General features: G+C 42.9%; 1 protein-coding gene across 2 annotated transcripts in view; it reads left to right on the top strand.

The window, feature by feature from the left end:
- The window catches only part of AMD1 (adenosylmethionine decarboxylase 1), a 114,908-nt gene that overhangs the window by 59,697 nt on the left and 28,634 nt on the right, over positions 1-26,577 (top strand). For both annotated transcript variants that reach the window (XM_086927378.1, XM_086927379.1), the window contains 2 exons: positions 1,336-1,438; positions 15,507-15,549. In XM_086927378.1, the coding sequence (XP_086783504.1) occupies positions 1,336-1,438; positions 15,507-15,549 (146 nt within the window). The remainder of the gene's footprint in view (positions 1-1,335; positions 1,439-15,506; positions 15,550-26,577) is intronic.

Raw genomic sequence — 26,577 nt, 5'->3', positions numbered from 1 at the left:
CCTCCATTGTTCCACTGAGAGCTGGACAAGAAGCTGTCAACAATCCATCTGCCTGTATAACATTACAAAGCAGACCTTCTAAACAGGGTGGCGAATAAAATGTTGAATAGGGTAAGGACATGGAGTTTTGGGGCTGTCTATTAGCCACATTGGGAAACAAGTTACTTCGGCTTCATTTACTAGTTTCCAGAACCTAGGTTTCCGACTATACGGTCATGTTTTACCTATAGTTATCTCCAAAAGAACTCCATCTTGATGCAATTTTAAAAACCCATTTAGCGTAAGACAATTATCTTGGAGGCTTGTGTGCAGACATTACCTCGTTTCTGAAGTTCCAATGCAAGTTCTACTTCCTCAATCTGCCATCGTTGTGTAGGATGTAAGTGGCCATTATCTGGCACTGCAATCTGGGCATATTAAGTTAAAAGAACGTTAAGAAGATGCTTCAAATCGAGTTTAAAATGTTGCATTTGCTGTATTTAGAATAAATACCACATAGTGAGGTGCAGCTATTACCATTTACAATTGGAACCCTTACATTTGGTAACTTTTTTGGCTCAGCCTTCCTTAAATGCGAAATCCAGGTCAGGAAGCCTGCATTTTTGTAAAGGACGTGGGTGATTTTCATTTTGTCCTCAGTTTAGATTGATGCAACAATCTGCGAATATAGTTTACAGGAAAGTTGACATTTATTGCGGCTACGTCTGCTAGGGTAAAATATAGGCTTATAATCATTTTTACATCGAGATGATAGTAAGCATTCATAGTTCAAAAACTGAGTGTCTGTATAAATCAGGTAGCAGACTTTTATTCTAACCTGTTCTTCTCAAATAGCATGTTCAGTATTATGGAGTATAATAATAATAATAAGTTTATAAAGCGCCTGGTTACGCCAAACCGGCGTGTCCCCGCGCTAGAGTGAGTGGAGGAAGCAGAGCAGAGGAACCTCGGCCTAAGTCAATAAGACGTTAGAAACATGAAAACAGATGAGTTTTAAGATCCTTCCTAAACTTCAACTCGGATGATTCCATCCAGAGGCTTAGAGAGTTTATTCCAATTCTGAGCAGCCAGAATCCGGAAGGACCTACCTCCCACAAGGACAAATAACGCTTTGCAGGAATGACTGTCGCACATTCACAGATTTCCATTCGCTGCCAGCTGAGAAACTGCTTTGATAAAGGTATCTGAAGATTGTTCCCTTGGTTGCTCAGTATAGGAATGGTGTAATTAAACTGGTGTATATATATTGAATTAAATCTGTGGTGGTAGGCGTATATATAAATTCTTTAGCATATGCTATTGTAGTTTTTGTTTCATGAAGTTTTTTTTTTTTAGAACTTCTTTTATTCCCGTAAGAATTTCATGAAGCCATCACATCAAGAGTACCCACACAGAAATTTCCAGGAGGAAATAGAATTCCTTAATGAAATTTTTCCAAGTAAGTTAAAAATGTTTTGTCCTAATATATTCTGTTTTACTTTGGTAATACTTGAATGCTCCACAAATTTATTGTTCATATTTGTTTTGGTAAGTTGAAATAGCAGTTGATTCAGGTTTATGGGCTTTAGTAGTATTCTGCTGCCATTGGTGTGACTTTACTGTGTTTGCATTTGGGTACCTTAACGCAGTCGCTTTGTGGGTGTCTAATATGCTTCCCTTTAACTTCCTGTGCTGTAATGGTTTTTTGGTATATGTAGTTCGAGGTTATTACTGATTTGGATGCATGCCATTGTAGATGATGGGTAAGTCTTAAAACATCAGTGATGGGAGTATGGTGTCATGTTGGGGGCGAAAGTATCACTTTATTTAATTGTTCCCGTAAAACTTTTATTTCACAAAATGAAATAAGAAAACATAAATAAACAATGATCTTGTCATACAGTTGTAGCAGTGCATTGTGCGCACAATTTAGAAAGCCCAAAACACTTTGTTCCCTATTACTTAAGGCTTTATCGTTCCATAGTTTTTTAGTCCAGGACACATCACTAATGGATGGACGATCACTACGCTCACCCCTACATGTCCCATGTCTTTTAATGTCCTTGACAGGCACATATATCCTTGGGTCTACATTTGCAGCACCATCAGTGGATGTGCCCAGTATATCATTACACATCACCATATTAATCGGTCCATGGTTCAATGATTCACTCCATTCATGGCAGCTATCCCTTCTGCCAGCAATAGCAACATTCTAGTAAACCGTCTGATGTTGCAGGGATGCGTTTTAACATATCCTAACAGGTACATTGTCGGGTCAAGTTTAATGTGGGTTCCCGTCCTCTTACGGCAATTGTGCCCCTTCCCCGGAATAGTAATTCCACTGACCGACTTATGCGAGATACAAGAAATCGGCATGAAGGCCTTCACAATAAGGAAATCTGAACAGGTGCAGTCTATTCTGTTGCCTTTCAAACGTAATGTATTATCCTATGCAAATAATTAAAATGCAACATTTTGCTTATAATTCATAGACCATCTTTGCCTACAGCAGAACCCCCATTTGTCGTCGGTCAGGCCCTTCCTCCATGCCTTACTCCCACGCTCTCCGTATCAGTGCAGTCTCTTTGCTGTACGATGGCATAGTGTATATTTGGACTAATGGCTTGAAGCTAAATGGTTCCTCTGGAAACCGGGCATGCATTCACGTACAGTGTCTTTAATTGTAAAGGTGTAAATGCATCCAGAGGTTGGTTGCAGCCCTCTTTAAATGACTCCAAGGTAAGAAACTTATCATTCATATATAAATGTTGCAAAAGTTATCACCGCTCCATTTAAGGCACTGATAGCCCAAGATTCTGCTGTGCAGTGAAGCAGAAGATTGAGTATGGGCATCACAGGTGTGTATACGTAATTAAGACCGGATTGGGCACATGGGCTTTTTCCATGCTAAACCAGTAGATGCGACCGTATCCTCTAGACCTGGGGAGTTTTTGCTTCAGAAGGGACCTAAGTGTGTTCCTGTCTGTTCCTTTTCTGGCATGAGATGAACGACCTATCTGGGTGATGAAGTACATGGCGTAATAGGCCTTGCCGTCAAAATATTTCTCCAAGTCTGGCACTTAATATCGGCCTCTGTCATAATGGAGTGTTTGTATAAACGTATTTTTGTGTTTGCTAGCCAAGATGAGCTTTGTCAAAAGGGTTTTATTTCTTAAGGGTTTATTTGTGGAATTAGAATATTAGAAAATAAGTGTGAACTTGAGGAGGACCATCATTTCACAGTATCACTTTAAATCAGACGAGCTGTGGGCTATTTGCTTGGATCATTTTAGTGGTATGTTGTCATGGAGTGATACATTATCCAACCATATAGTACCATTGAGCTCAGTTAAATGTGCGTGTTCTGAATAGTGTTTTCTGTTATGGGTTTTGATTGTTGACTTACGGTTAGTGTTCGGAATTCAGTGATAACCATCTATATGAAATGCTGACGGTGTGTTGGATGTTTTCAGTGATCTGAGTTGTCTTGGATGTTTCCTAACATATGGGTCTGTCACGTGTGTAGCAACATCTGTGTCCCCTCAGCATGGCTCTGTACTTGCGTGCACCCTTGCCTAGTGTGAATTTGTTTATGGTATCAGACTAGCTCCTTCTGCCTGTCCAAAATGGGTGTTACCTTCTCCAAAACCAGTAGCGAAAAGTTTGGGAGTTACCAGTGATTAGTATATCTTTTAAGACACACAAGTGTGGTGGTTTCGAAAGGTGTATTTATTCTGAACCATTAAGAAAAGTCAACCTTTATGAAATTGAAAGCCATGAATACTGTCATGGTGACTATTGGCTGCAGACTGGATTATGCTAGCAGCATATGTCTTGGCCTTTTCTGAGTATGAACTAGACTACAGTTCAGAATGCTACTGCCAGGCTGATTTTCAGAATCCCTCAGAACGCGTATTGCAGCTTACCTAAAGAGCTTACATTGACTACCAATTAAAAGTTGTATTATATCTCAAACTTGCTGCCTAACTTTTTTGGTACTGAAGGGAACAGCCCCAAGCTTAAGAGATCGTATATTTAGGTACTGTCCAGGCTGAATTCTCAATTCACCCTCTATTAAGCACTTGGTGATTCTAAGATGCAAGAAAATCAGAATGGGACGAGGGAGTTTCACAGTACCTACTCCTAAAGAATGGAATGGCCTCCAAGTAAATTCATTTTTTTCTGAACTGTTCCTAGTTGGAAAGGTGTTAACGACATGGCTCTTTAAGCTCATGTTTTCTTTTGTTACTATAGTGCCAAAAAACCTTTGGATGTACGTTGTGCCTTATAAATACATCCTAACATAACATGCTTGTCTAGTTTTGGGGATAATTTCATAGTGAGAAAGGTGTTTGCTTGTCTCCTGCTTGGCAATACAGCACAATCCAAGCTGTAAGAGTAAACCAATTTCTTGCTTTTTCTCCTAAAAAAGGGTAGTCATTCACATGAGTAACAACCTTGAAAAGCTAAATTGACTAATGCCAAATGATCACGACAGTGGCAACGGAACTGTCAGATAAGAGCATAATGAGCATATGCAAGCCACGGGTAAAGCACCCCGTCCCGACGGGCCTCCAGCTGCATACTACAAGGCGTATCTGCCAACATTAGCTCCGTAGCTGCTCTCATTGTACCGCAGCTCGCAGGAAGCATCCATGTTTCTGGAGACGCTTTGGGAATCCTTGCGCGTCTCTCTGCTTAAGCCAGATAGGAACACAGAACTGATACGCTTGTACTATCCGTTAGCATTATTAAATACGGGCTACAACATACTAGCCAAAATACTGGCAAGCCAGCTGGCCCCAATAGTGCTGCACCTAGTGCATACAGATCAAAACGGTTTTGTACCAGCCCGTAGTACGTCACTGAACTTGAGACGCTTTTTTAGAGTAGCTCATTACTCAAGGGAGTGCTGGACACACTGGCTGTCTAGTGCTTGACCTCGAGAAGGCCAGGTCAAGCTGGAGTGGGAATTCCAATTTGCTGCATTACACAAATGACCTAGGTGCCAACTTCCTAAGTCTGGTGAAACTGCTATATACTCAGCCTACTGCCAGTCAAGACAGGCCCATATACATATATATATACATCAGCCCATCCCAATAAAGTGCAGCATGCGACATGGCTGCCTGCTCTCCCCGCTGTTCTTGCTGGCAGACTGGGGTATCCCCCTGGGAGACTGCATAAATGAGGTCTCCCTATACGCGGATGACCTGGCAATATATCTCCTGGATATTAGGAAACCATGCAAAACAATAGTGTGCTGTCAGTAACCTGGGGGAAGTCATGCCTGTACTCCTTCACTGAATCACCCCCTGACCCGGTGATGCTAATTTACACAGGCAGCATTCTGGTATTCCAGAATTCGAATCTACAGAGACCCGGAGGACCTCCTGGAGTGAAACCTCATACGTGCCATGTCAGCTGTCCGCTTGCAGATGAAATTCTGGTGCACCCTTCCATTGACCATTATGGGCCGAATTGCTCTCCTGAAAATGGTAGTGCTCCCAAGACTACTTTACCACTTCACCAACTTGCCCCTGTATGTCAAGCCAGCGATTTTCTGTGTTTGAACGTGATTTGAGGCAGATCGTATGGCATGACACACAGCATGCTGCAGTGGGTAGCCGTATTCCAGAATTCAAATCTACAGAGACCTGGAGGACCTCCTGGAGGAAAACCTCATACGTGCCATGTCAGGTTGCAGGTGACATTCTGGTGCACCCTACCATTGACCATTATGGGCCGAATTGCTCTCCTGAAAATGGTAGTGCTCCCAAGACTACTTTACCACTTCACCAACTTGCCCCTGTATATCAAGCCAGTGATTTTTTGCATGTTCGAACGTGATGAGGCAGATCACATGGTATGACACATGCAGCAGGGTAGCGCTGGCCAAACTGTACCTACCAACTAGCTGTACCGAATATGAAGCTTTACTACTTGGCTGTGCAGCTGCAGTGGGTAGCCAATGGGTTGGTGATCTCAACCCAAAGATATTCTACGCGGCAAGCATGCTATACCCACCCCCAGATCATAACACTATTCCACCCTGGAAGGGAGGGGCGGCACCTACTCAATTGTTGGCAAGATTGACCTATACCGGTTTCCGTAATAGCCTAAGAATGACAATACCCATCACCCCGTACGCACCCTCCCTGCTCGGCACGCCCGGACAGCATTGAGCAATCACTGTGACAGAGCTCTGCCTTTGGTATGAGGCGAGAATCCAAACCCTAAGGGACCTGTATCACAATAAGCAGCTACTTCCGTTTGATATGCTCGCCGAAGAATAGTGTAGCAAGTCCAATTACTTCACGCAACATGGATACGAACACCACAGACATTATGGGGTGACATACCGCAAGAACCAATGGTACACTTGACTATTCAATATTTACATGTACTGGGCTATGGCGACACCTCACAAGATGTATAGCAGAATCACTGCAAACATGCAGCGCTCCCACTTAAATCACTTAGGACCCGCTAGACACAGATCTACAGTGGCCAAGCACCGAACGAGAGGGTGAGGCTATCCTGGAAGGACCCACACATCCCCCGGAATGCCATAGTCCATCTTATTCAGTACTTCATAACACAAAATGCCTACATGACCCCAGCTAAAATTAACCAATACTTTAGCCGTGATGCCGCCCAATGCCCCAGATTTGGACTGGTGGGAGGTGATCTACATATGCTATGGGCATGCACTGCATTACTCTTATTGGGAAACACTCACAAACCTTTTAGCCCAGTGTACTGGTCGCATGGTAGAGTGGACCTGAGAGGTATGCCTTTTGAGTCTATCAAGGACTTGAAAAATAGTTACTACCCATTTCATAGACCTAGGGCTCATCTTAGCCAAGCGACTAATCACCAAGCGCTGGAAATCCCCTGAACCCCCAGCCACAAAGGTCTGGTTCCAATCCTTACTATGCTAGGCCCAGGCAGAAAGTGTGGCGCTCTGCTGCAAAGACACTATAGGACTAAGTGTGTTGCTGTTGGCAGCAGTATGGGATGAGATACTAACACTTCAGCAGCTCTTGGCAGGAGAATTCGGGAACGCAGGAGACCCCCTGAGGGATAGATGAGTTGCCTGAGCAAGCTCACAAGGCCGAGCTTGATAGGGATTAAAGCCCTGGAAGCCTGCAAGACCCCAAGCACTGTGCATCTCATGTACATATCAAAGTTAAAATATGAACATTCAAACAGTAGTGGTGGGTGTCTTACAATATGGAATTTTGGACCAATGTGTAGTTGTGGAGCGGGGTGCCTTGAATTGGGCAGCGTTACAGTGCAGTTGGCATGTGCTGGTCTAATGTGTTGACTCAAGGGGGCGCTACTCATGTTTTATTTGAAAATAACAGTATCCTTTTATATTTGAAGCTCAAACACTGCGCATAAACAAAAAACTGACTATATAATGTTTGTATGAGAACACTTGCTTTGTAAATTTTTCTATCACTGACAACATGCATTCTATTGTCAATGGTAAACAGTTTAAAATTCAAAAAATCAATAAACAAATAAGAGGAGCATATGCAGATTTTGCGAAGAGGCAGATTTAGCCTACTCCCAGTGGACGAGTTTTGAGCAGGATTTGCTTCTCCCCCTTACTACCAAAGGCAGAGTATCTCCAACTCGGCAAAACCTGGTTGGACAGTGCTTGAATTACCAGCCGAATTTGCATCCCGCCCCGATCATTGCGAGACCCCTTTTTGCAGGCATCTCGTCCACCAGGAGACTGATCAGAATCGCCTCAAATCGCACTGCCTTCCACCTGCATGCAAGCCAGGGCCTAGATTTTGCATCTAAAAATGTCTTGCAGTGCTGCATGTAATTGAAGTGGAATTCTTTCCACCCATACCATTCCTACCATACCTTTATGCTCTACCTTTGACACTGGGATGGCATAACATTTAGGCAGATGCTTCTTTATTTTGCCACCAACAATGAGGGGATTTAGGACGTAATGCGACACCTCCTAGACTATTACAGGAAAACGGCAAAACAGTCATACAGGAAGGTAAGTACTTAGCAAAGGGGGGGGGGGGGGTGTTGGTAGGAGAATGGATGGAAGCCTTGGGCCTAAAAGGTTCTGCCCAGAAGAGGCCTGCGCAAGGGGGAGACATGCAGGCTGATCTGATGCAGCAGTCTCATCTGCCAGTCTTTCAAGATTAATAAATTGTTTGAAAGCAGCAAAGGGAAACCTTCCACGATCTCTAGTCCCTAGATCTACCACCATGGCTGATAACAAAGTTCAGGCATTCACTTGTTCTTCCATACGGCAGGCAAATCTTAGCACAGATGTTCACTTGGTTCACCATAAAGACTGATATTGGCAGGTGGAAATTCTTGTTTGGTGTCCAGGAATGAGCTTGTAGACACTAGTGGCAGACTTGCCAAATCCGGACTTCTACTGCAGCTATCAAAAGGCCTCAATATCCATTCCTTAAGACTTCACCGTTCCTTTTTATATACTGGCTACGCATACTCAGTCCCTTAAAGTCTCCATTGAGGACATTCCCACAAGTATTCCATTCACCTGTATCATGGGAGTATAGCAAGCTGCTGAGCCAACTGCCATCCCCATTTGAGCCAATCAATTAGTTGTACCTCTGCTATAAGATGGTTCTCCTAGCCTTGCCAGCCACAAGATGTGAATGCCAAATTTGAGTTTATTTGTAAACTTAGTCCACTTTACCAAGCAGTGTGGATTAATCGTAAATTCATACCAAATTCCCTTTCAGATTTCCATCTCAACAAACTAGTACTGCTTGTTCATTCTTTCTCAATCAACATTCCAGCTGAATGAACCCTGCACAGTCTCGATGTTTCCATTCAGATTCTTTGAATGGCCAAGCCTTTCTCTGTAACCTGAACCTGCTTATGTATTACAAGGGCATTCTGCTTCAGGGGCCTTACGTGCTTTCTTGGTCATCCAATTACTTTGTTTAGCACTTCAATCCTCTGGCGAGGTTGACAAACTGTGATTTGTATGATACTTGGGCACTCTGTAGAGCATGGTTTAAAGGGTTTTTGTAGTTTGGACTATATGGGACTTGTTGGATGAGGATTGACATTATGTATTGTAGGCATGGTGCAGCTATCGTCGTTGCACATAAGTTTGTTGAGGTGAAGACCGCGAGAATTGATAGTCACATGTGATAGTGTACTGCATCTAATGTCGAACCTGGTTTTGCTCTGCTTTGGTCCACTAGGGTAGATTACGTCCATTTAGCATTAAACGAGCAACCCATTCGAAGCACTATTAAATCAAGGGAGTAGCAAATACATTACTGTAAATAATACTTGATACTCTGGTTTAACGAAGGAAAATTGTTTCTTAGGCGAAGTTCAATCAAAAACTAGATAACATTTTTAACCAAAGCTCATATAACAAGTTAGTCAATCTTTTCAAAACTTCAGAGAAAAAAGGAGGCATGATCAGTTTTAGTAATGTTTTTTATTGTAACTACTTGTACAATAATATGCGAGCACCAGAGACCCCACCTGTGTTTGTACAACATGTAACAGAACATTTATAAATAACAAACGCAGGACCAAATAAACATAAATACTCCAGTGTTCCTCATAGGGACGTCCAATATAGATAAAATATTTATCAACCTGGGCCTCTTTGTAGGTGAAGTCAGTGTTTCAGTCATACTATTCAGGACCACGACAGGGACAAAGTAAGGTGTCATGTGCCACGTGGGTGGTGTGTTCAAGAGACAAGTTCTTATTGAAATAAAGCATTGGAAAAGGACAACCATGATGCTACTCATTAAATGAATGTTAAAAAGGCACGCCCACAGCATTTATTTTTAATGGATACTTTCTAGAGATGTCTTTAATACTGTTCTTAGAGATTTAAATGTGTGAATATGTACCCTATATGCAGCTCAAAGAAAATCAGTTTGAGGAAAAAAGACCAGATCTTTAACGTAACCAGTAACAGGAAGTCTAGTGACTCCTGGATCAAGTACTCAGTTCAGTCTTAAAATGTGTATGTGCCATTGAAGTGAACAGTCCCATGGTATCCAGGGGACAAGATGCATCTGCACGGTGTCAGTGTACAGACAGCACAGAGAATCTATTGTAATTTTATTTATATAGCTAACAAGACGTTTAGGTGCTTTTCGCCAAGTAGCACGGTATGCCGGGACCCAAAGGACTAGTTGTGCATTAGTATAGGGAAAAATAAGTTGATTTCAGCCGTGGGCATGTGAATCTGTTAGCTTGATTGAATGGAATAAAGGAAGATGGAGAAAGAAGAGTCAAGATAGTGGTATTTGGGAGATCTTATTAGTTAGATGAGGTTTGGAGTAAAAAAACTGATGGAGGGGAGAGCCTTAAAATTGTTATTAGGAAGATCAGTCGTAAAAAAAGGTCTGGGATGTCCAGAGGGATACAGGAAGGAAGAGTCTAGGATGTATTTTGGAGATTACAGTAAAGTGAGTGTTGAGTCGAGGAGGGCTAGATGGACGAATCTAGAATGGGTTATATGGGAGATCATACTAGAATAAGATTTGGTATGTATCAGAGTGGAGGATATATAGGTATAGAATCACAGTAGTGCATTGAAAGGAGTTAAGTTTTGCTCTTTCTACAGTAGTAGTAAAGTAATAAAATATATTGCTGCATAACTATATAGAAAGGGTTTATATATGTATAAAGAATAATGGATACATTGTATTGCATAAAGGTCTATACATATGTGAAAGTATGGATAGCTAGAAATTCAGAATATTTCAATAGTGAAGCACTTATACATTAAGATCATATTTCCATTTTGATAGATAAAACAGACCCATAAGAGTCTAATCAAGTAAATTATATGAAAACACTGCAGTGAACTGTATGTTAAGCATGGAAAAGACACGCCAAACAGAAAACCAAAAAAGGCTCTGTCAGGAAATGAGCTAGAGCTACTTCAAAAGGAAGCGAAGGAACTCATCCAAAAGGCCATCGAACCAGTACCATTAAGAGAAAGGAACAAAAGTGTACTCAACCTACTTCCTGGTACCAAAGGTGGATGAAACACAGACCCATCCTGGACCTAAGGTTCCTAAAGTACATAGACACAAGTTCAAGATGACGTCACTACAAGAGGTCATTCCTCAGATAAGAGACTGAGACTGCATGACCACCATAGACCTCAAAGATGTTTACCTGCACATCCCAGTGAACAGGCAGCACAAGCAGCTTTTGAGATTTACCATCAACAAAGATCACTACCAGTTCACAGCCCTAGCATTTGGACTAAAATCCACTCCAAGGGTCTTCACAAAGTGTCTCGCAGCAGTGGCAGCGCACCTAAGGAGGGAAGGGATACATGTATACCCTTACCTGGACGACTGGCTAATAAAGGCAAGTTCACACAGGACATGCAAAGAACATGCACAGCGCGTGACAAGTACACTGGTGGACCTGGGATTCTCCATTCACTGGGTGAAATCCTCAATGTATGTATGTATATGTATGTATGTATAGGCATTTATATAGCGCACTACTTACCCGTAGGGTCCCAAGGCGCTTCGACCGCTGCGAAACCCTTCCTGGCTTCCCTGAGAGATGGTCCCTTAATGGGTATCTCCAGGGTGAGACCAGGCATCCCCGGCATTCTGGTGGGGACGTTAGTGAAGATGAGGCAAGCTAATGCCCAGAGTTGCCGAGTGTGATCGCTGATCAGAGTGGGCACCGAGGCGAGAGAATTATCGAGTCCGCTGACCCTGGTCCAGAAACCTGCCGCGCCGGGAATCGAACCCTGGTCCCGGGCCGTCCTCTGCTCTCGGGTCTGCCGCCTCTAACCAGTGAGCCACACTACTTCACTGGAACCAGAGCAAGTAAAAATCTTCCTAGGAGCACAGATAGACACCATACAGAGCAGGGTGTTCCCCAGCGGCAAGAGAACAAAAGCCCTGCTGAAGGAGACGCACCTCTACCAGAAGGGGCGAGCTCTGACAGGGAGGACAGCGAGCAAAATCATGGGCATGATGGCCTCTTGCATACATCTGGTCCCAAATGTACGGCTCCACATGAGACCATTCCAGGAACGGCTGCAAGAAAAATGGTCACTAGCTAAAGGAAGTTGGGATGATCTAGTGGTTGTAACGCACGCAGTGCAGGTGGTGGTGTGGTGGAACAAGGAGAACATAACGGAAGGGAAGCCTTTAACACCACCGACCCCAACGTGACAATAAGTTCAAGTTCATGAACTTGTATAGAGCACTACTCACCCAGAGGTTCTCAAGGCGCTTGGGGGAGGGTGTGTATTATCGAATAGCCAGGTTTTAAGTTGCTTTCTAAAGGAAATGTGCTTCTGTGTAAGGCGGAGATGAGTGGGGAGAGAATTCCATGTTTTGGCCGCTAAGTAGGAGAAGGATCTTCCTCCCATAGTGGATCTGTGAAAGCGCGGAATTGCGGTGAGGGCTTGGTTGGAGGATCGTAGTTGATGGGTGGGTGTAGAAGGAGTCGTGTGTTGAGGCATTCGGGTCCTAGGTTGTAGAGGGCCTTGTGTGCGTGGGTGAGGAGGCGGAACGTTATTCTCTTGTTGACGGGAAGCCAGTGGAGGTCTTTCAGGTGACTGGTAATGTGAGCTTGGCGAGGGATGTCCAATGAGTCTGGCTGATGCGTTTTGGATGCGTTGGAGTTTTTTCTGTAATTTGGCTGTGGTTCCGGCATAGAGGGTGTTTCCATAGTCCAGTCGGCTAGTCAATCACCACAGACGCATCCCAGAAGGGGTGGGGAGCTCACATGAGCAAGCTCAGGGTGAGGGGTCTGTGGACTCCAGCGGATGCGGTCAAACACTTCAACTACCTGGAACTAAAGACAGTGTTCCTCACCCTGAAGGCCTTCCAGACAAAACTGCACAACCAGCGAGTGTTCCAGACAGACAACACAACAACGATGTTATACATCAACAAACCGGGAGGAACACAATCCGCCCCTCTATCGAACCTAGCCCAGGAGATATGGAGATGGGCCATCCCACTAAAAATAGACATGCTAGCCATACACCTACCAGGGAAGGACAATGTGGAAGCAGACTGGCTCAGCAGACAGACATCGGCCTCCCAAGAGTGGGAGCTCAATACACAGGAAACGCAAAGGCTATTAAAGTTGGGAACACAGACAATAGACCCATTTGCAACAATGCAGAATGCCGAAACTTCGCAACCAGGTGAAGTCCCTGGGGAATGCCCTATGTATAAGCTAGTCCAAAACAATTGCTTACGATTTTCCCCCCCGATACCCCTGATACAGAGTACTCAAGTGCAGAACCAGCAACATGACTGATCCTGGTGGCACCCCAGTGGGCCAAGCAAACCTGATACTCACAGATGATGGAAATGGCACAGGGTGCACCCCACAAGTTCGGGAAAAGGAAAGACTTACACTCCATGCAAAAAGAAGTACTGCACCCAGAGCCAGAGAGCCTCCGCCTAGCAGCATGGCTCCTGAAGACCTAGTTTGCACACCTGAAGTTACCTGAAATCAACCTGCGGGTACTACAAGAGGCAAGGACACCTAGCACACGAAGGTGATATGTGGCAAAATGGAAGAGGTTTACACAATGGTGTAACAAGAAAAAGCTACACAAGATAAGGGATCTCATGCACCTACTGAAAACAAAACGAAGTTCATCCTGGCTAAGAGTACACCTAGCTGCAATAGTAGCTTACACAAGAGGAGAAACAGGGAAGAGCTTCTTTACTTCACAGATAGTAAAAAGATTCCTGGAAGGGGCAAAGAGTATCGCACCACCAAAGAGGATTCCACCACCGGCATGGAACCTCAATTTAGTCTTGAGAGATCATGAAAGCGCCCTTTGAACTCATTCAGAAGTCCACCCTACAAATGCTAACCATGAAAACCGCCTACTTGGTGGCAATCACCTCGCTGCGCAGGGTGAGCAAACTACAGGTGCTAACGCTGCAAGAACCCTACATCCAAATACATAATGATAGGTTGGTAATGAGAACTGACCCACCATTTTTGCCAAAGGTGGTTTCAAGGTTCCACATCAACCAGACAGTACAAATACCAAGTTTCTTTCAGAAACAGACCACAAGCGCAGTGAGGGCACTGCACACTCTGGACGCTTGAAGGGCAGTAATGCACTACATATAAAAAACCAAGGAACACTGGAAGACAAAACAGTTCTTTGTGTCCTTTGCAAGCAGTTTCAAGGGTAGACCAGTAACAAAGGGAACCATCGCACGATGGATCGCACAAACTATACAATTCTGCCACAGACAGGCAGACCAAGAACTAGCAGAGGGGCCACGGGCCCACTCTACCAGGAAAAAAAAGGGCCAATGATAGCCTTCCTGGCTAACACACCCATTCAAGACATATGCCTGGCGGCAACATGGGCTTCAGTGCACATAAGCACTACAGTGTGGATCTACAAATGAACAAGGAAGCACAAGTAGGACAGAAAGTGCTTCAACATATATAAAACAACCAATGCTCCTCTTCCACCCAGCCGCCACAAACATAACAAACCGCTACAAAGTCTATGCACCGCATAGTGAATCCAGAAAGATTCACTGTAAAACTAAGTTTCTTACCTGTTGGTGTAGTTTTGCAGCTTGAAGATCTTTCTGGATTAAGTAGCGAACCCACCTCCGCCAGAATGATAAGGCTGGAGAAACAGGTGGAATACAAAGACAATACAGAAACAGACACCTTGAAGGACAAAGCGGATAAATCTCTTGAAAAGAAATACTGAACATTGCCAAAGGATTCGCAAACAAGAACACAAAACCTGAAAAAAGAATCCGAAGATGGCGCCCAAAGGTGGGAGCTTCCGCAGGAAGCGTGCTGACATCACAGGAAGTACACCAAAAGGTGGGACGTAGACGCCCAGCTGGGCGGCGAAAAAAAGACTGATTCCGGACCCAACCACTAGACCGCAGAATAATGCACAGCATAGTGAATCCAGAAATATCTTTAAGCTGCAAAACTACGACGGGTAAGAAACTATTGTTTTCCAGCAGTTCTTTCATATATTGACTCGTGACTCTTCGCTAACTCCCAGTCTAAAGTTTGCAGCATTAAATTCCTCTGCTCACTCTTGTGAGCTTAAGGGGCCGTAGAATACATTCACCTAATTGGTTGAACTTTATTAACATTTTTGCGATTCCTAGCCTAATAAAGAATGATTTGAGCATGTACAAATCTGTAGAAGAACCCCCAAGGCTGAACTGCAGTTAAAGGTAGGTAACAAATATTTCCATTGCCCTTGGTGGAACAAGACACTGCAAATATTACACTTTAGAATTATCAACTTAGTGGGATCTCAGTTAAATCTTCATGTGATTCTTATTTAGTAGATACATCAGAAGTTTAGGTTGTAAAGGTACCTTTGGTAGCTTGTAGCTATATCAGTGTATGCACAGTCACAATTAACCTTCTTGGAAAGATTACTTCTCTTCAAATTGGTGTACATAAAAATCCCTTTAATCACATCACTTTAAAAGTGCGGTTTGTAATCTGATCTTTTTCCACAGATGGAGCTGCGTATTGCATGGGACGCATGAATTCTGATTGCTGGTAAGTTTTTGTTAATCCTGATTCAGTATTGATTTCTTCCGTATGATCATAACCCAATTTCTTAAATTTGTTAGCAGTCAATTATTTATGGTTTTACCACCAACTTTTACACTGTTATATTGATCGACCAAACCTAATATTTCTGATTCTCACAAAAGACTAAGACTGGAAGCTAACTTAAAATGTGTAGGAAATATTACATTTCTGTAACATTGTTAAATATATATATATATATATATATATATATATATATATATATATATATATATATATATATATATATATATATATATATATATTCACTGAAAAAACCATAGGTTTCACACCAGTTATAGTTAGGAATTAGCATTTAAAAAACCTATTAAATTCACTGACAAAACCAGTTATAGTTAGCTGGAAATTTTACTGATATAAAACCAATGAAATTCCACGTTATAGTTAGTTGGACTCACTATAACTTGCGCGTGCAATGCACTGCTGATGACGTCACATATTACATCACTCATGACATGGTCAGTGACATCACTCATGACATCACTGATGACACCATCCAGTGAATATGTGTCTTTCTGAAAAATAAATATTAGTGAGTAATGTTTAAATATTTAAATATATATATTATTGTTTCACTTTGTTTATAAGTGGCTACATGTGTTGGTAAGTAGCTACATGCGTATGTATATGGGTTATTAGATGTTTCTCTTAGTATCAGTATGAGTGTCTATATGGTTTGGTGGGGGTATTACTTAGCACATAGATGCATGAGTGACTGACTCGCTGTTTGTATGTGTTTTGAAGACAGCATATGTGCAGGACTGTATGGATGGATGAGTGTGTATATGTGTTTGTTAGTGAGTGAATGACTGTCTCACTAGTGTCTTTATCAGTAACTACATATGTTTTAATCTAGTATATGTGAATATTGATGTATATAAGTGAGTATATGTGAGAGTAAGATTGTAAGAGTTCCTGTTTAAATAAGTATGTGTTTCTATAAGTGATTGTTTAAGAGAATAAATATGTGTAATTTTCAATACAAGTAAGGTGGAAGTGTGTGTATAACTCTATATTCAAATAAATGGATGTTCAATAGTTTATTTGCACGTGTGAGTATGTGTGTGAGTAACTTTTGGATGACTGTCGGTGTGTAACAGGATGTATAGGTGTATCACTTCATATGATAAGTGAGTATATGTATGAGTGACTATATAGAACTGTTGGTGAATGACTGGATGTGCATATAGATGGTGGAATTACTGAATTGCTTGTTGTAACTGATATGGGTATCTCCATTTTTTTTTAAATTTCAGTTTCTATTTTTGAATATGTGTTTCAAGGGTTACATTACAGTGAAAGGAGGTCTGTCACTATGTCACAAGGATGGTGTCATCAGTGATGTCATGAGTGATGTCACTGACCATGTCATGAGTGATGTAATATGTGACGTCATCAGCAGTGCATTGCACGCGCAAGTTATAGTGAGTCCAACTAACTATAACGTGGAATTTCATTGGTTTTATATCAGTAAAATTTCCAGCTAACTATAACTGGTTTTGTCAGTGAATTTAATAGGTTTTTTAAATGCTAATTCCTAACTATAACTGGTGTGAAACCTATGGTTTTTTCAGTGAATTTCAAAGGTTTTTTAAATGCTAATTCCTAACTATAACTGGTGTGAAACCTGTGGTTTTTTCAGTGAATTTCAAAGGTTTTTTTAATGCTAATTCCTAACTATATAAGACCTGAAAGCCCACCAGGAATCTCCAGTATGCGCCAGGGGACTGCATTGCAGAGAGGTGTAATGAAGCCACAACCCTTTTTACACCTCTCTGCAACGCAGCCCCCGTGCATGTTTGAAGAGGGGAAACTAATTCCCCTTGCATACTGGGGGCCCCTGGGGGCCTATTAGCCCACCTGGAACCTCCAGTATGCGCCTGGGGCTGCATTGCAGAGGTGTAATGAGACTATGCCCCTTGTTACACCTCTCTGCAACGCAGCCCACTGCCGCGTTTGCAGAGGGGGAACTAATTCCCCTTGCATACTGGGGGTCCCTGGGGTCAACTAGTCCACCAGGAGCCTCCAGTATGCACGAGGGAGCTGCATTGCAGAGAAGTGTAATGAGGCCACACCCTTGTTACACCTCTCTGCAATGCAGGCCACTGGCGCCTTTGCAGAGGGGGGACTAATTCCCCTTGCATACTGGGGGTCCCTGGATCATATCTGCCCAAACACCGATATTCCGAACTATTGTAAATGACTTTTCTTGAGAAACATTTGGATTTGGATTATCATGTCCTATACTTTGGAATTTTTGAAAGACTGACTTTGAGGATGCTATAAATTACTCAAGTCTGCCCGAATTGTGTGGGTAAAATTGATACCTAGTCACTTTTAATAAGAATATACTTATGTCTCGTCTAACATTTGGAAGAAATATCTAGTTATATGACAACGGGATACCGACATAACTTGAAGGAAATAAGAACGCCCTGAAGAAGTTCTGTTGTACAGAACGAAACGTTTCGGCTGGCTGTGGTACATAAACTTAAGGAAAATAAAAGCATTTGAATATACACCAAGATTCAGCGCTTCAATAAGTACTCGAAGTGATATGATTTGATTGGACTCATTGTGAAAGTGGTGCTGTGCCAAACTTTGGAATATTCTCCACTACTCTCTACTACTTACTCTCTCCCACTCTCTACTACTCACTCTCTACTGCTCTCTACTACTCACTCTACTACTTACTCTCTACTACTCTCTACTACTCACTCTCTACTACTCACTCTCTACTACTCTCTACTACTCACTCTACTATTCACTCTACTACTCTCTACTACTCACTCTGCTACTCTCTCTACTGCTCTCTACTACTCTCTACTACTCACTCTCTACTCTCTATTACTCACTCTCTACTCTCTACCTCTCTACCTCTCTACCTCTACACCTCTACCTCTCTACCTCTCTCTACACGCACACATATAGACATATATGCATATATATATGTGCATATGCATTTATATATATGTATGTGTATATATAAAAAAAACAACTAAACATTTTTTTTTCTAATCAGCTACTTTTAAAACTGTCATTCTTTTTCCCCATGGTACACTCCCCGGTACGCTTACCGGTGCGCGTACCGGGCGCTCACCCCGCGAAAATCAAAAAAATTTTTTTTTTTTTTTTTGCCCCGTGGGGCCCTTTTATGGCCCCCACATCAAACCTAGGGGGTCAAGGGGGGTCTGCCCCCTTATGGTCATTTCCCCCTTTGTTTTGGCCACCTCTTGTGTCTCGATCCTACCGAGACACAAGATGGCGGCCGCTCCGGACTGTTTAGAATGTTTACAGACCCCCCAGAGCCAATCAGCTTTCTCTGCGCAAGTCGCGTGACGCGCCCGGTGCGCGTACCGGTGCGCTTACCGGAGCGCTGCTATAGATATATATATTTTTTTGAACCTTAATTACTCAAAATCCACTGGAGCACATATCTTGAGACATAGCAAAGGCACATCGGGCTACCAGTCCCTACAATTTTGCCAAGTTTGGTGGAAATCCATTCAGCCGTTCGGGCTAAAAGTGAAATCGACCGCCCTATGGAAATTAACATGGGGAAAACGCGTTTTGGGACCCCCCTTTTATCTCGGCCCCCGCTTGACGAATCCCCCCCAAACTTTCAGGGAAGGACCGGACCGCCATGAGACCATTTTCCTGAAAATTTCAGGCAGATTCGTCAACCGGCGCCAAAGTTATTCAAAATAGAATGTTGAGATTTAACATTGAAAATTATCCTAACTATAACTACCTACTGGCGACCGCCAGTAGGTAATATATATATATATATTCTGCTTGGCTCTGTTGTGCTGGATGTGTCAGCGCTCTATGGCGGTGGTGCTCCGTAAAACAGTAGAGCCTTTCCTTAAACTTTACTTTTGTAAAGAATTGGGTCGCACTCACAGGTGGCTTACGATTCCTTTATTAGAATGTTATGGTTAGTTCGAAACTAAAGCATTGTGATGTCCCAACGCATTTCGGACTTGCAGAGTGACCTTATTAACAGGTATGTGATCATCGGCTCCGGCGCCTAAGTGCATTATGCATATTCATTTCCGTTCATTACTGCTAGACATGAGAAATGTAGTGTTGGTGCCAACTGTGCAATTTGTGTTCAGAGCTTTATAACGATCCAGTTAATAGAAAAACTTGGTATGATTTCTCTATTGATGTAATAAGATCGATTATGTAATTTCTTTTAATTCCTGTACTAGTACATAATACCATATACCTTTAAAAGGTAAAATCATAAACTTTACAGTTAATACCTGCTAGTGGGTCAAAGTTATTACATCTTTATGGACAATAAAAAATTATAATTTCAAATCCATATGGGACATTTTTAGGTCTCGTGACCTATCAATGCGCATGCGCATTGATAGAGAAGCGAGACTATAGGGCTTTAAACAAACTTTAACTAACTAGGCGATTTGGTGCTGTGCCCGTGGCTTTTAGGTCAATGCGCAAGCACATTGACCTAAAATGCGCGTGCACATCACCAAATCGCAGTCTGTTACCTCCAGGCCCCTGCTGCTTTCACACCCTCTCCCCGCTCCGCCCCCTCCCCTGCCCGCCGTGTCGCATTTCTCCTCCCCCCTCCCCTTCTCTGCCTTCCCTCCGTCTTGTTTTTTTTTTTACCCGCTCCGCCCCCTCCCCTGCCTGCCGTGGCGCATTTCTCCTCCCCCCTCCCCACAGCAATGCCCTCCGCCGTCTCTCGTGTTTCTTTTGACTCGTTTTCGTTAGGGTTGGTGCTGTCTTTTCCTGCTGCTTCACACCACCTTTTGCAACAATACTTGTGTCTTGATTTGGGATTTTATCTTTTTACACCGAGTTGCAATAGGTTCGTGGTGAATTCACATGTTATATTTAGCAAAGTGGATTATTATTATTCCAATCTGTAAAGTTGCAAAACAACCCCCAGTAAGAAACGTGAAACTGTAACTCTGGTCAAGAACTGCATCTCCGTCATTACCGCATGCGTTCATGCTTCACTGTGTCACTGATTAAGGTAAATCGGCAGTTAGCTGTAGCTTTGAATTTGGCGCAAAATGTCATTGGCAAACCTCTATTTTTTTTATTAGACTGCATCATCTAAAGAGCTCCTATGCAGAGCGAATAATTATGTTATGCCGCCTCTCCCGATACTAATTTACTGGAAGTTTCTACTAGACAGCTTTGATTTGATAAGAAACGAACTGGAAAAGGGCTTTTCTCCCGCCCTGGGACCAGATCCGAATGTAGTTTATGCTCCGAGATGCCAAGAGCTGCAGTTCTGTATCAGTCTGATAAATACTGCCCTCTAGGGTTTCCACCCGAGATTCCGTTCCAAAAGCCAAAATATTTATGACTGCCAAGTGCTTCCACCTCGAGGCCCTTAGAATTATGTACTGCTACCGAGCTGCTTTCCCTGGTAACATTATCCTCTGCATTGCTTAAATCAATACATTATACTCGCCTCAGCGATTATAGCGGAAGAACTACCCCGCAATACAGCAACAAGGACTAAAAAGCTGCTAACACATGCAATTCCCTTCCTCGATCGCCCCGGAGTGCATTAAAAACCATGAACCGCAACATCGGACACCTTACACAACACAGCAGTCAGATTTAGTTTTCACAACGCTCTCAAACGTTTCATCATCAAAACCTTCATCAATCCTGCACTGCTCATCTCATGACGCCACTGCCATTCCCAGCGATTACTATCGCCTGACATTTCTCTGTGTACTCGCCCAAGCTAAAAAGTGGCCTTAAGTAGGCAGCACTAAAAAAAATAAAGTATTGCCAATAACTCATTCTTAAGTGCAACCAATAGCATAAGAACAAGCTATATTTAATTCGCAAACTGTAGTAAGGAATCCTAGAATCTGCTAACACATCCTCCTATTAGCTTGTAATCACACTCAAGACTATCTATCCCAGCTGATACAATGTCAATCAGAAAACTGAGCGAGTCACAGATTTTAATCATAACTATTTTTATAACCCTTTTAACAAGACACGGTTTTATGGGCAACTCAACATTTCATATAAAAAATAGGAGATTAAATTCCTGCTGCTTCACACCCTCATCGTCTACACTCACACCTACAAGCATTCCTCCAAGTTGTCTCTCACTTCAATCATGTGTGTTGTATCCTGCACGAGCGCTGCGTCAGCTGTGACCCCGCTCTGTGCATGTGGACGCTGTGAATGTCCCTGCGTGTGCGCTTCACTCGTGTCTTTCTATGCAGGCTGCCTTCTGCTGTGTGCATGCGTCTGCTGTACTCGCAGACTGTATGGGTGCCTATTTATAACTATGCCCGCAGGCGTACGTCATGTTTTGTATACTCTAAGTGTGTGTTCTCTAAAGGAATGCATTTACTGTTGTAGGCACAGTTTGTGTGTACATTCACTTCGTCATCTGCTATGTAGGTATACCTTATGCACGCTGTGTGCGTGAGCCTTCTGCGATTGCCGTACGTGCAGCCTCCTGTGTGTTTGCGCCGTCTGCTGTCTGCATACTACAAGCCTGATGTTTTGTACTGTGAGTTATCCGCAGACATACAGCATGTATGTCCCGAGTAGTATATAGGGTGATCTTACTGTGTTGTTTACACCCTCCGTGCGTGCTGTCTCTATAATCGGTGTGATCTATCTCTATGCACACCGTGCCTATTCGTACACAGTCCCCTAGTCTAGTCTAGTCTGGAAATTTGTATTGCGCAGAACATATCACATCCCGTGAGGGAGTCTCATGGCGCATGCGGACAGTCCCAGAGAAAAAGAGGAGAGATCCTAAAAAAGGCAAGACCTAGCTGAAAAACCATGTTTTCAGCAATTTTCGGAACCTCATGTGCTCGGTCGTTGCACGGATGTTCAGCGGAAGTTTGTTCCATAGGAGGGGTGCCATATGGGAAAAAGCACGTCCCCCATTTCTGACTGTTTGTACTCTAGATGGAGTGAGTAGGAACTTGGAGCTGGATCTCAGTTCTCGTCCGGGCTGGTACCAGGTCAATTTTTGGTTCCAGTATTTGGGTCCAGTGCCATGCATATGTTTATGAACTAGACACATGATTTTAAAAATGACTCTTTTTTTATTGTGAGCCAGTGTAGGTTCTTTAGGCTTGGAGAGGAAGGGGATCGTTTTGGGAGTCCAAGAATCAGACGGGCAGCAGTGTTTTGAACAACTTGTAGCCTCTTTATATGGCACTCCTTTATGGCAAGCAGGATGGAATTACAGTAGTCTAACCTATTTATTATGAGGCCCTGCACTAGAACTTTGCGAGCTTCTTTTGGTATCCATTTGAAAGCTCTGCGGAGGCTTCGCATGATTCCAAAACAGGTCCCGACAGTGTGGTTCACATGGTCCTTCATGGATAATTTATTATCCATGTGGATTCCGAGGTTGCGAACGGATTCTTTTGGGACCGGACATTCCCCCAATTCCGGGGGCCACCAGTCTTGAGTCAAATGTGCACTCGCTTGACCAAAGGTCATTATTTCAGATTTTGCACCATTTAGTTGTAAGTGGTTCAGACTCATCCAGTTTTTAACCTTGATCAGACACTCTTTAAAACGTTCTTTTGTATCATTGATATCATGGTCAAGGGTAACAAGTATTTGCGTGTCATCTGCATATGATAACACGTCAAATCCATGTGCCCTAATGAGTTTGGCCAGAGGGGCCATATAAACATTAAAAAGCGAGGGACTGAGGATTGAGCCTTGAGGCACACCCCTGGTAACTGGCCGTGTACTGGCCAAAGTTTCATCAGTTTGTAGTGTGGTAGTTCGATCGGACAGATAACTGATGAACCACCTTAGAACCTGCCCCTTGACACCATACTCCCACAGTCGTCTGACTAAGATGTGATGGGAGATGGTGTCAAAGGCAGCCGATAAGTCTAAAAGTACCAGAATGCATGACTGATGTTTGTCAAGGGCACCTCTGATGTTGTCGGTCACCTCAATCAGGGCTGTCTCCGTGCTGTGAGCAGCGCGGAAGCCTGACTGTGAGGTGTCGAGTAGATTGTTCCTCTCAAGATAGCTTATCAGCTGCTCATTTACGAATGCCTCCAACACTTTCCCTGGAAAGGGTAGCAAGGAAATAGGGCGATAGTTTGAAAAGGTGTTTGCATCCGCACCGGGCTTTTTTAGTAGTGGTCTGACTCTAGCCGCTTTCCAGATTTGAGGGAATTCCGCTTCTATCAGGGATGTGTTTAGAAGGCAAGAGAGGGGATGGGCCAACACTGGGGCAAGGGTTGAAAATAGTTTGGATGTTAGATGGTCGCAAGGAGATCCGGATTTGATTTTATGCCCTAGGCGTAAGATTTTTTCATCATTTAACAATTCAAAAGTGGACCAATTTGTGGAAGAGACGACTTGGTTCATGTGTAGCTCTTTTTCAAGATGTTGAAGAGAGGTGTTTTCTATATTGAATGGTTGACATATTTTTGTGATTTTGTCGTCTAAGAACATTGAAAGGTCTTCCGTCCACTCTTGGGTTTTTGGGGCCTCTTGTGAACTTTTAACGGACGTAAGTTCTTTTAGTATGTGATGGAGCTCTTTGGACGAGTTTTTAGCTTTACTTATGCGTTCAGCTATATGGGTTTTTTTTGCCGCTTTTATTTTCCTCATGTATTCAGTATGCAGGGTTTGATAAATTTTGCGATCATTGGGGTTTTTTGTTTTACGCCAGGTTTTTTCAGCATTTCTTGTTTGAGTTTTAAGATGTTTTAATTGGTCGGTAAACCATGGTGAGGTTTTTTCCCTACAGTGTACCTTTCGTAGGGGGGCTATTTTATCTAGTGTTTTATGGATGGTGGACTCCAGATGCATAGCTCCAAGGTGTACGTTTTCTTTAAAATTAATGTGGTCTATTTCGAAATTTTCTGAGAAAGAAACCTGGGTGATATTCTTCATGTTCCTGCATGCTTTTAGCTTTTTGTTTATTGTAGTTTTAGCTCTATGGCCACTTATGGAGAATTTTACCAGAAAGTGGTCGGTCCATAATAATGGGGTGGGGGTCTTTAATGTGACATTAGGTGAATTTGTAAATAAAAGATCAAGAGTATGGCCCGCTAAGTGAGTGGGGCCAGTGACCATTTGTATCAGGTTTAGGGTGTTCATTGTGGAAATCAGTTTTTCTGTGTCCGATTCGGATTGATCGTCCACATGATGGTTAAAGTCGCCTAATAGGAAATTGTCTGATAGTACATGAGGGGCGATAGTTTCAAGTAGGGTGTTGGCGAAATCTCCTTTGTTTCGAGGAGGGCGGTATAATAAAGCCCCTTTCCAGATGTCTTCCTTTTCTAGGTCATTAATTTTAAAAATTAGGATTTCTGTGTCTCTTACCACTAAGCTGTCTATGATTTGAACATTTATGTTCTTTGTGGCAGCTATGAGTACGCCCCCACCTTTTCCTCCTATTCTGTCTCGTCTTAGTATGGAGTATTGTGGGGGAAAAGCGATATGGAGATCAGGGTTTGCATGTTCATGCAGCCATGTTTCCGTAACTGCGCATCCACATGTGCTGTGTGCTCCATGTGAGTTTGCACTGCACCCAGACTGCGGACACACTCCGTGAATGCTCGATACGCTGCCTGCATATGTTCTAGGTATATTTCATTCCAGTATGCTTGTACGCAGCGCCAACATGTAGCCTCTCATGTGCTTCTCCGCGCCGAGTGCTCACAATCTTGTTACTAAGCGAGGACGTCGCTTTAAGGATGGGAGAGGGTGAAATCCTCCAATTTTCACCTATTTATTTGATATTTAATGTGGAACACCTTTGCCAGCTAGTATTCCCTGTGCCTAAAAAACAGGAAAAACTCAATGCGTCGTGATATGTGACTGGTGCTCATTTAAAGGATTCGAGCACCTTCTTGTGGAGATCGCGCTGTATACAACTGCAAAATAAGTAAGTAAAATAAAAAAATCCCACAGCAGGGCTTCTAGCATTGAGAGCCAATGTGTAGTGGCCATCCTGGGTGAGAATGCGAAGGTACTAACTGGCAATTCACACCTACATGGCAGGTTGAACAAAGGCCAGGAACCACTTCCTAATCTCTTGCCTGTTTGCGGAAAAGCTTTGAAGCAGGACATGACAAGTGACGAGAGCTGGGCAATCTGCAGAGAGAAACCCCAAGGGAACTACTTCACACCCCTGACTTAAACTAGAGGTGACTGGATAAGGCTGTTCTTGATCAGTAAATAATTGTTGCGCAAAGTTAAGGTAAATGAGCACATTGCTGATAAAATACATTCCCATACTAATATAATCTTCTAAATATAACGTGTGGAATATTCAAATACAAAGTTACTTGCGCTGTGTGTATTTTGCTACTGACTAAAAACGAATGTCAGTGTGTGTATGTGTATGTATATATATCTATCTAAATTAATTGCATTTTTGTCATCTGTTTAATGTAATCCGACCCCCCCCCCAGTATTTTGCGACTTTGGGTGGCAAATCCCACAACTCAAAAAAGCAACATTTGCAGCCGAAAACCTCTAAATACACTATTTTTGAGGTGGGCAAAAAATGTGCCCGCCACAAAAATACTGCAGATTTGTGCTGTCACCCTCACAACCCTCGCACCCCCTCACTCGCACCCCCTCACTCGCACCCCCTCACTCGCACCCCCTCACCAGCATAGCATAACAAAACATAGCATAACAAAACATAGCATAGCATAGCATAACAAAACAAAGCATAGCATAACAAAACAAAGCATAGGATGGCAAAACTAAACCTAGTATAGCAAAACATAACAAAACCTAGCAAACCACAACAAAACATAGCAAACCAGAACGAAACATAGCATAGCACAGCATAGCATAATAAAACACAACTAAATATAGCACAGCGTAACAAAACATAGTATCGCATAACAAACCATCGCCTAGCAAAACACAGCATAGCCTAATAAAACACAGCATAGCCTAACAAATCAAAGCATAGGGTAGCAAAACAAAACCTAGCATAGCATA

Source organism: Lissotriton vulgaris, chromosome 6 (assembly GCF_964263255.1).
Source record: "Lissotriton vulgaris chromosome 6, aLisVul1.2, whole genome shotgun sequence".
In the NCBI taxonomy this organism is placed as follows: Eukaryota; Metazoa; Chordata; class Amphibia; order Caudata; family Salamandridae; genus Lissotriton; species Lissotriton vulgaris.
The sequence above is the reverse complement of the archived record's forward strand: the minus strand, read 5'-3'. Positions and strand labels throughout refer to the sequence as shown.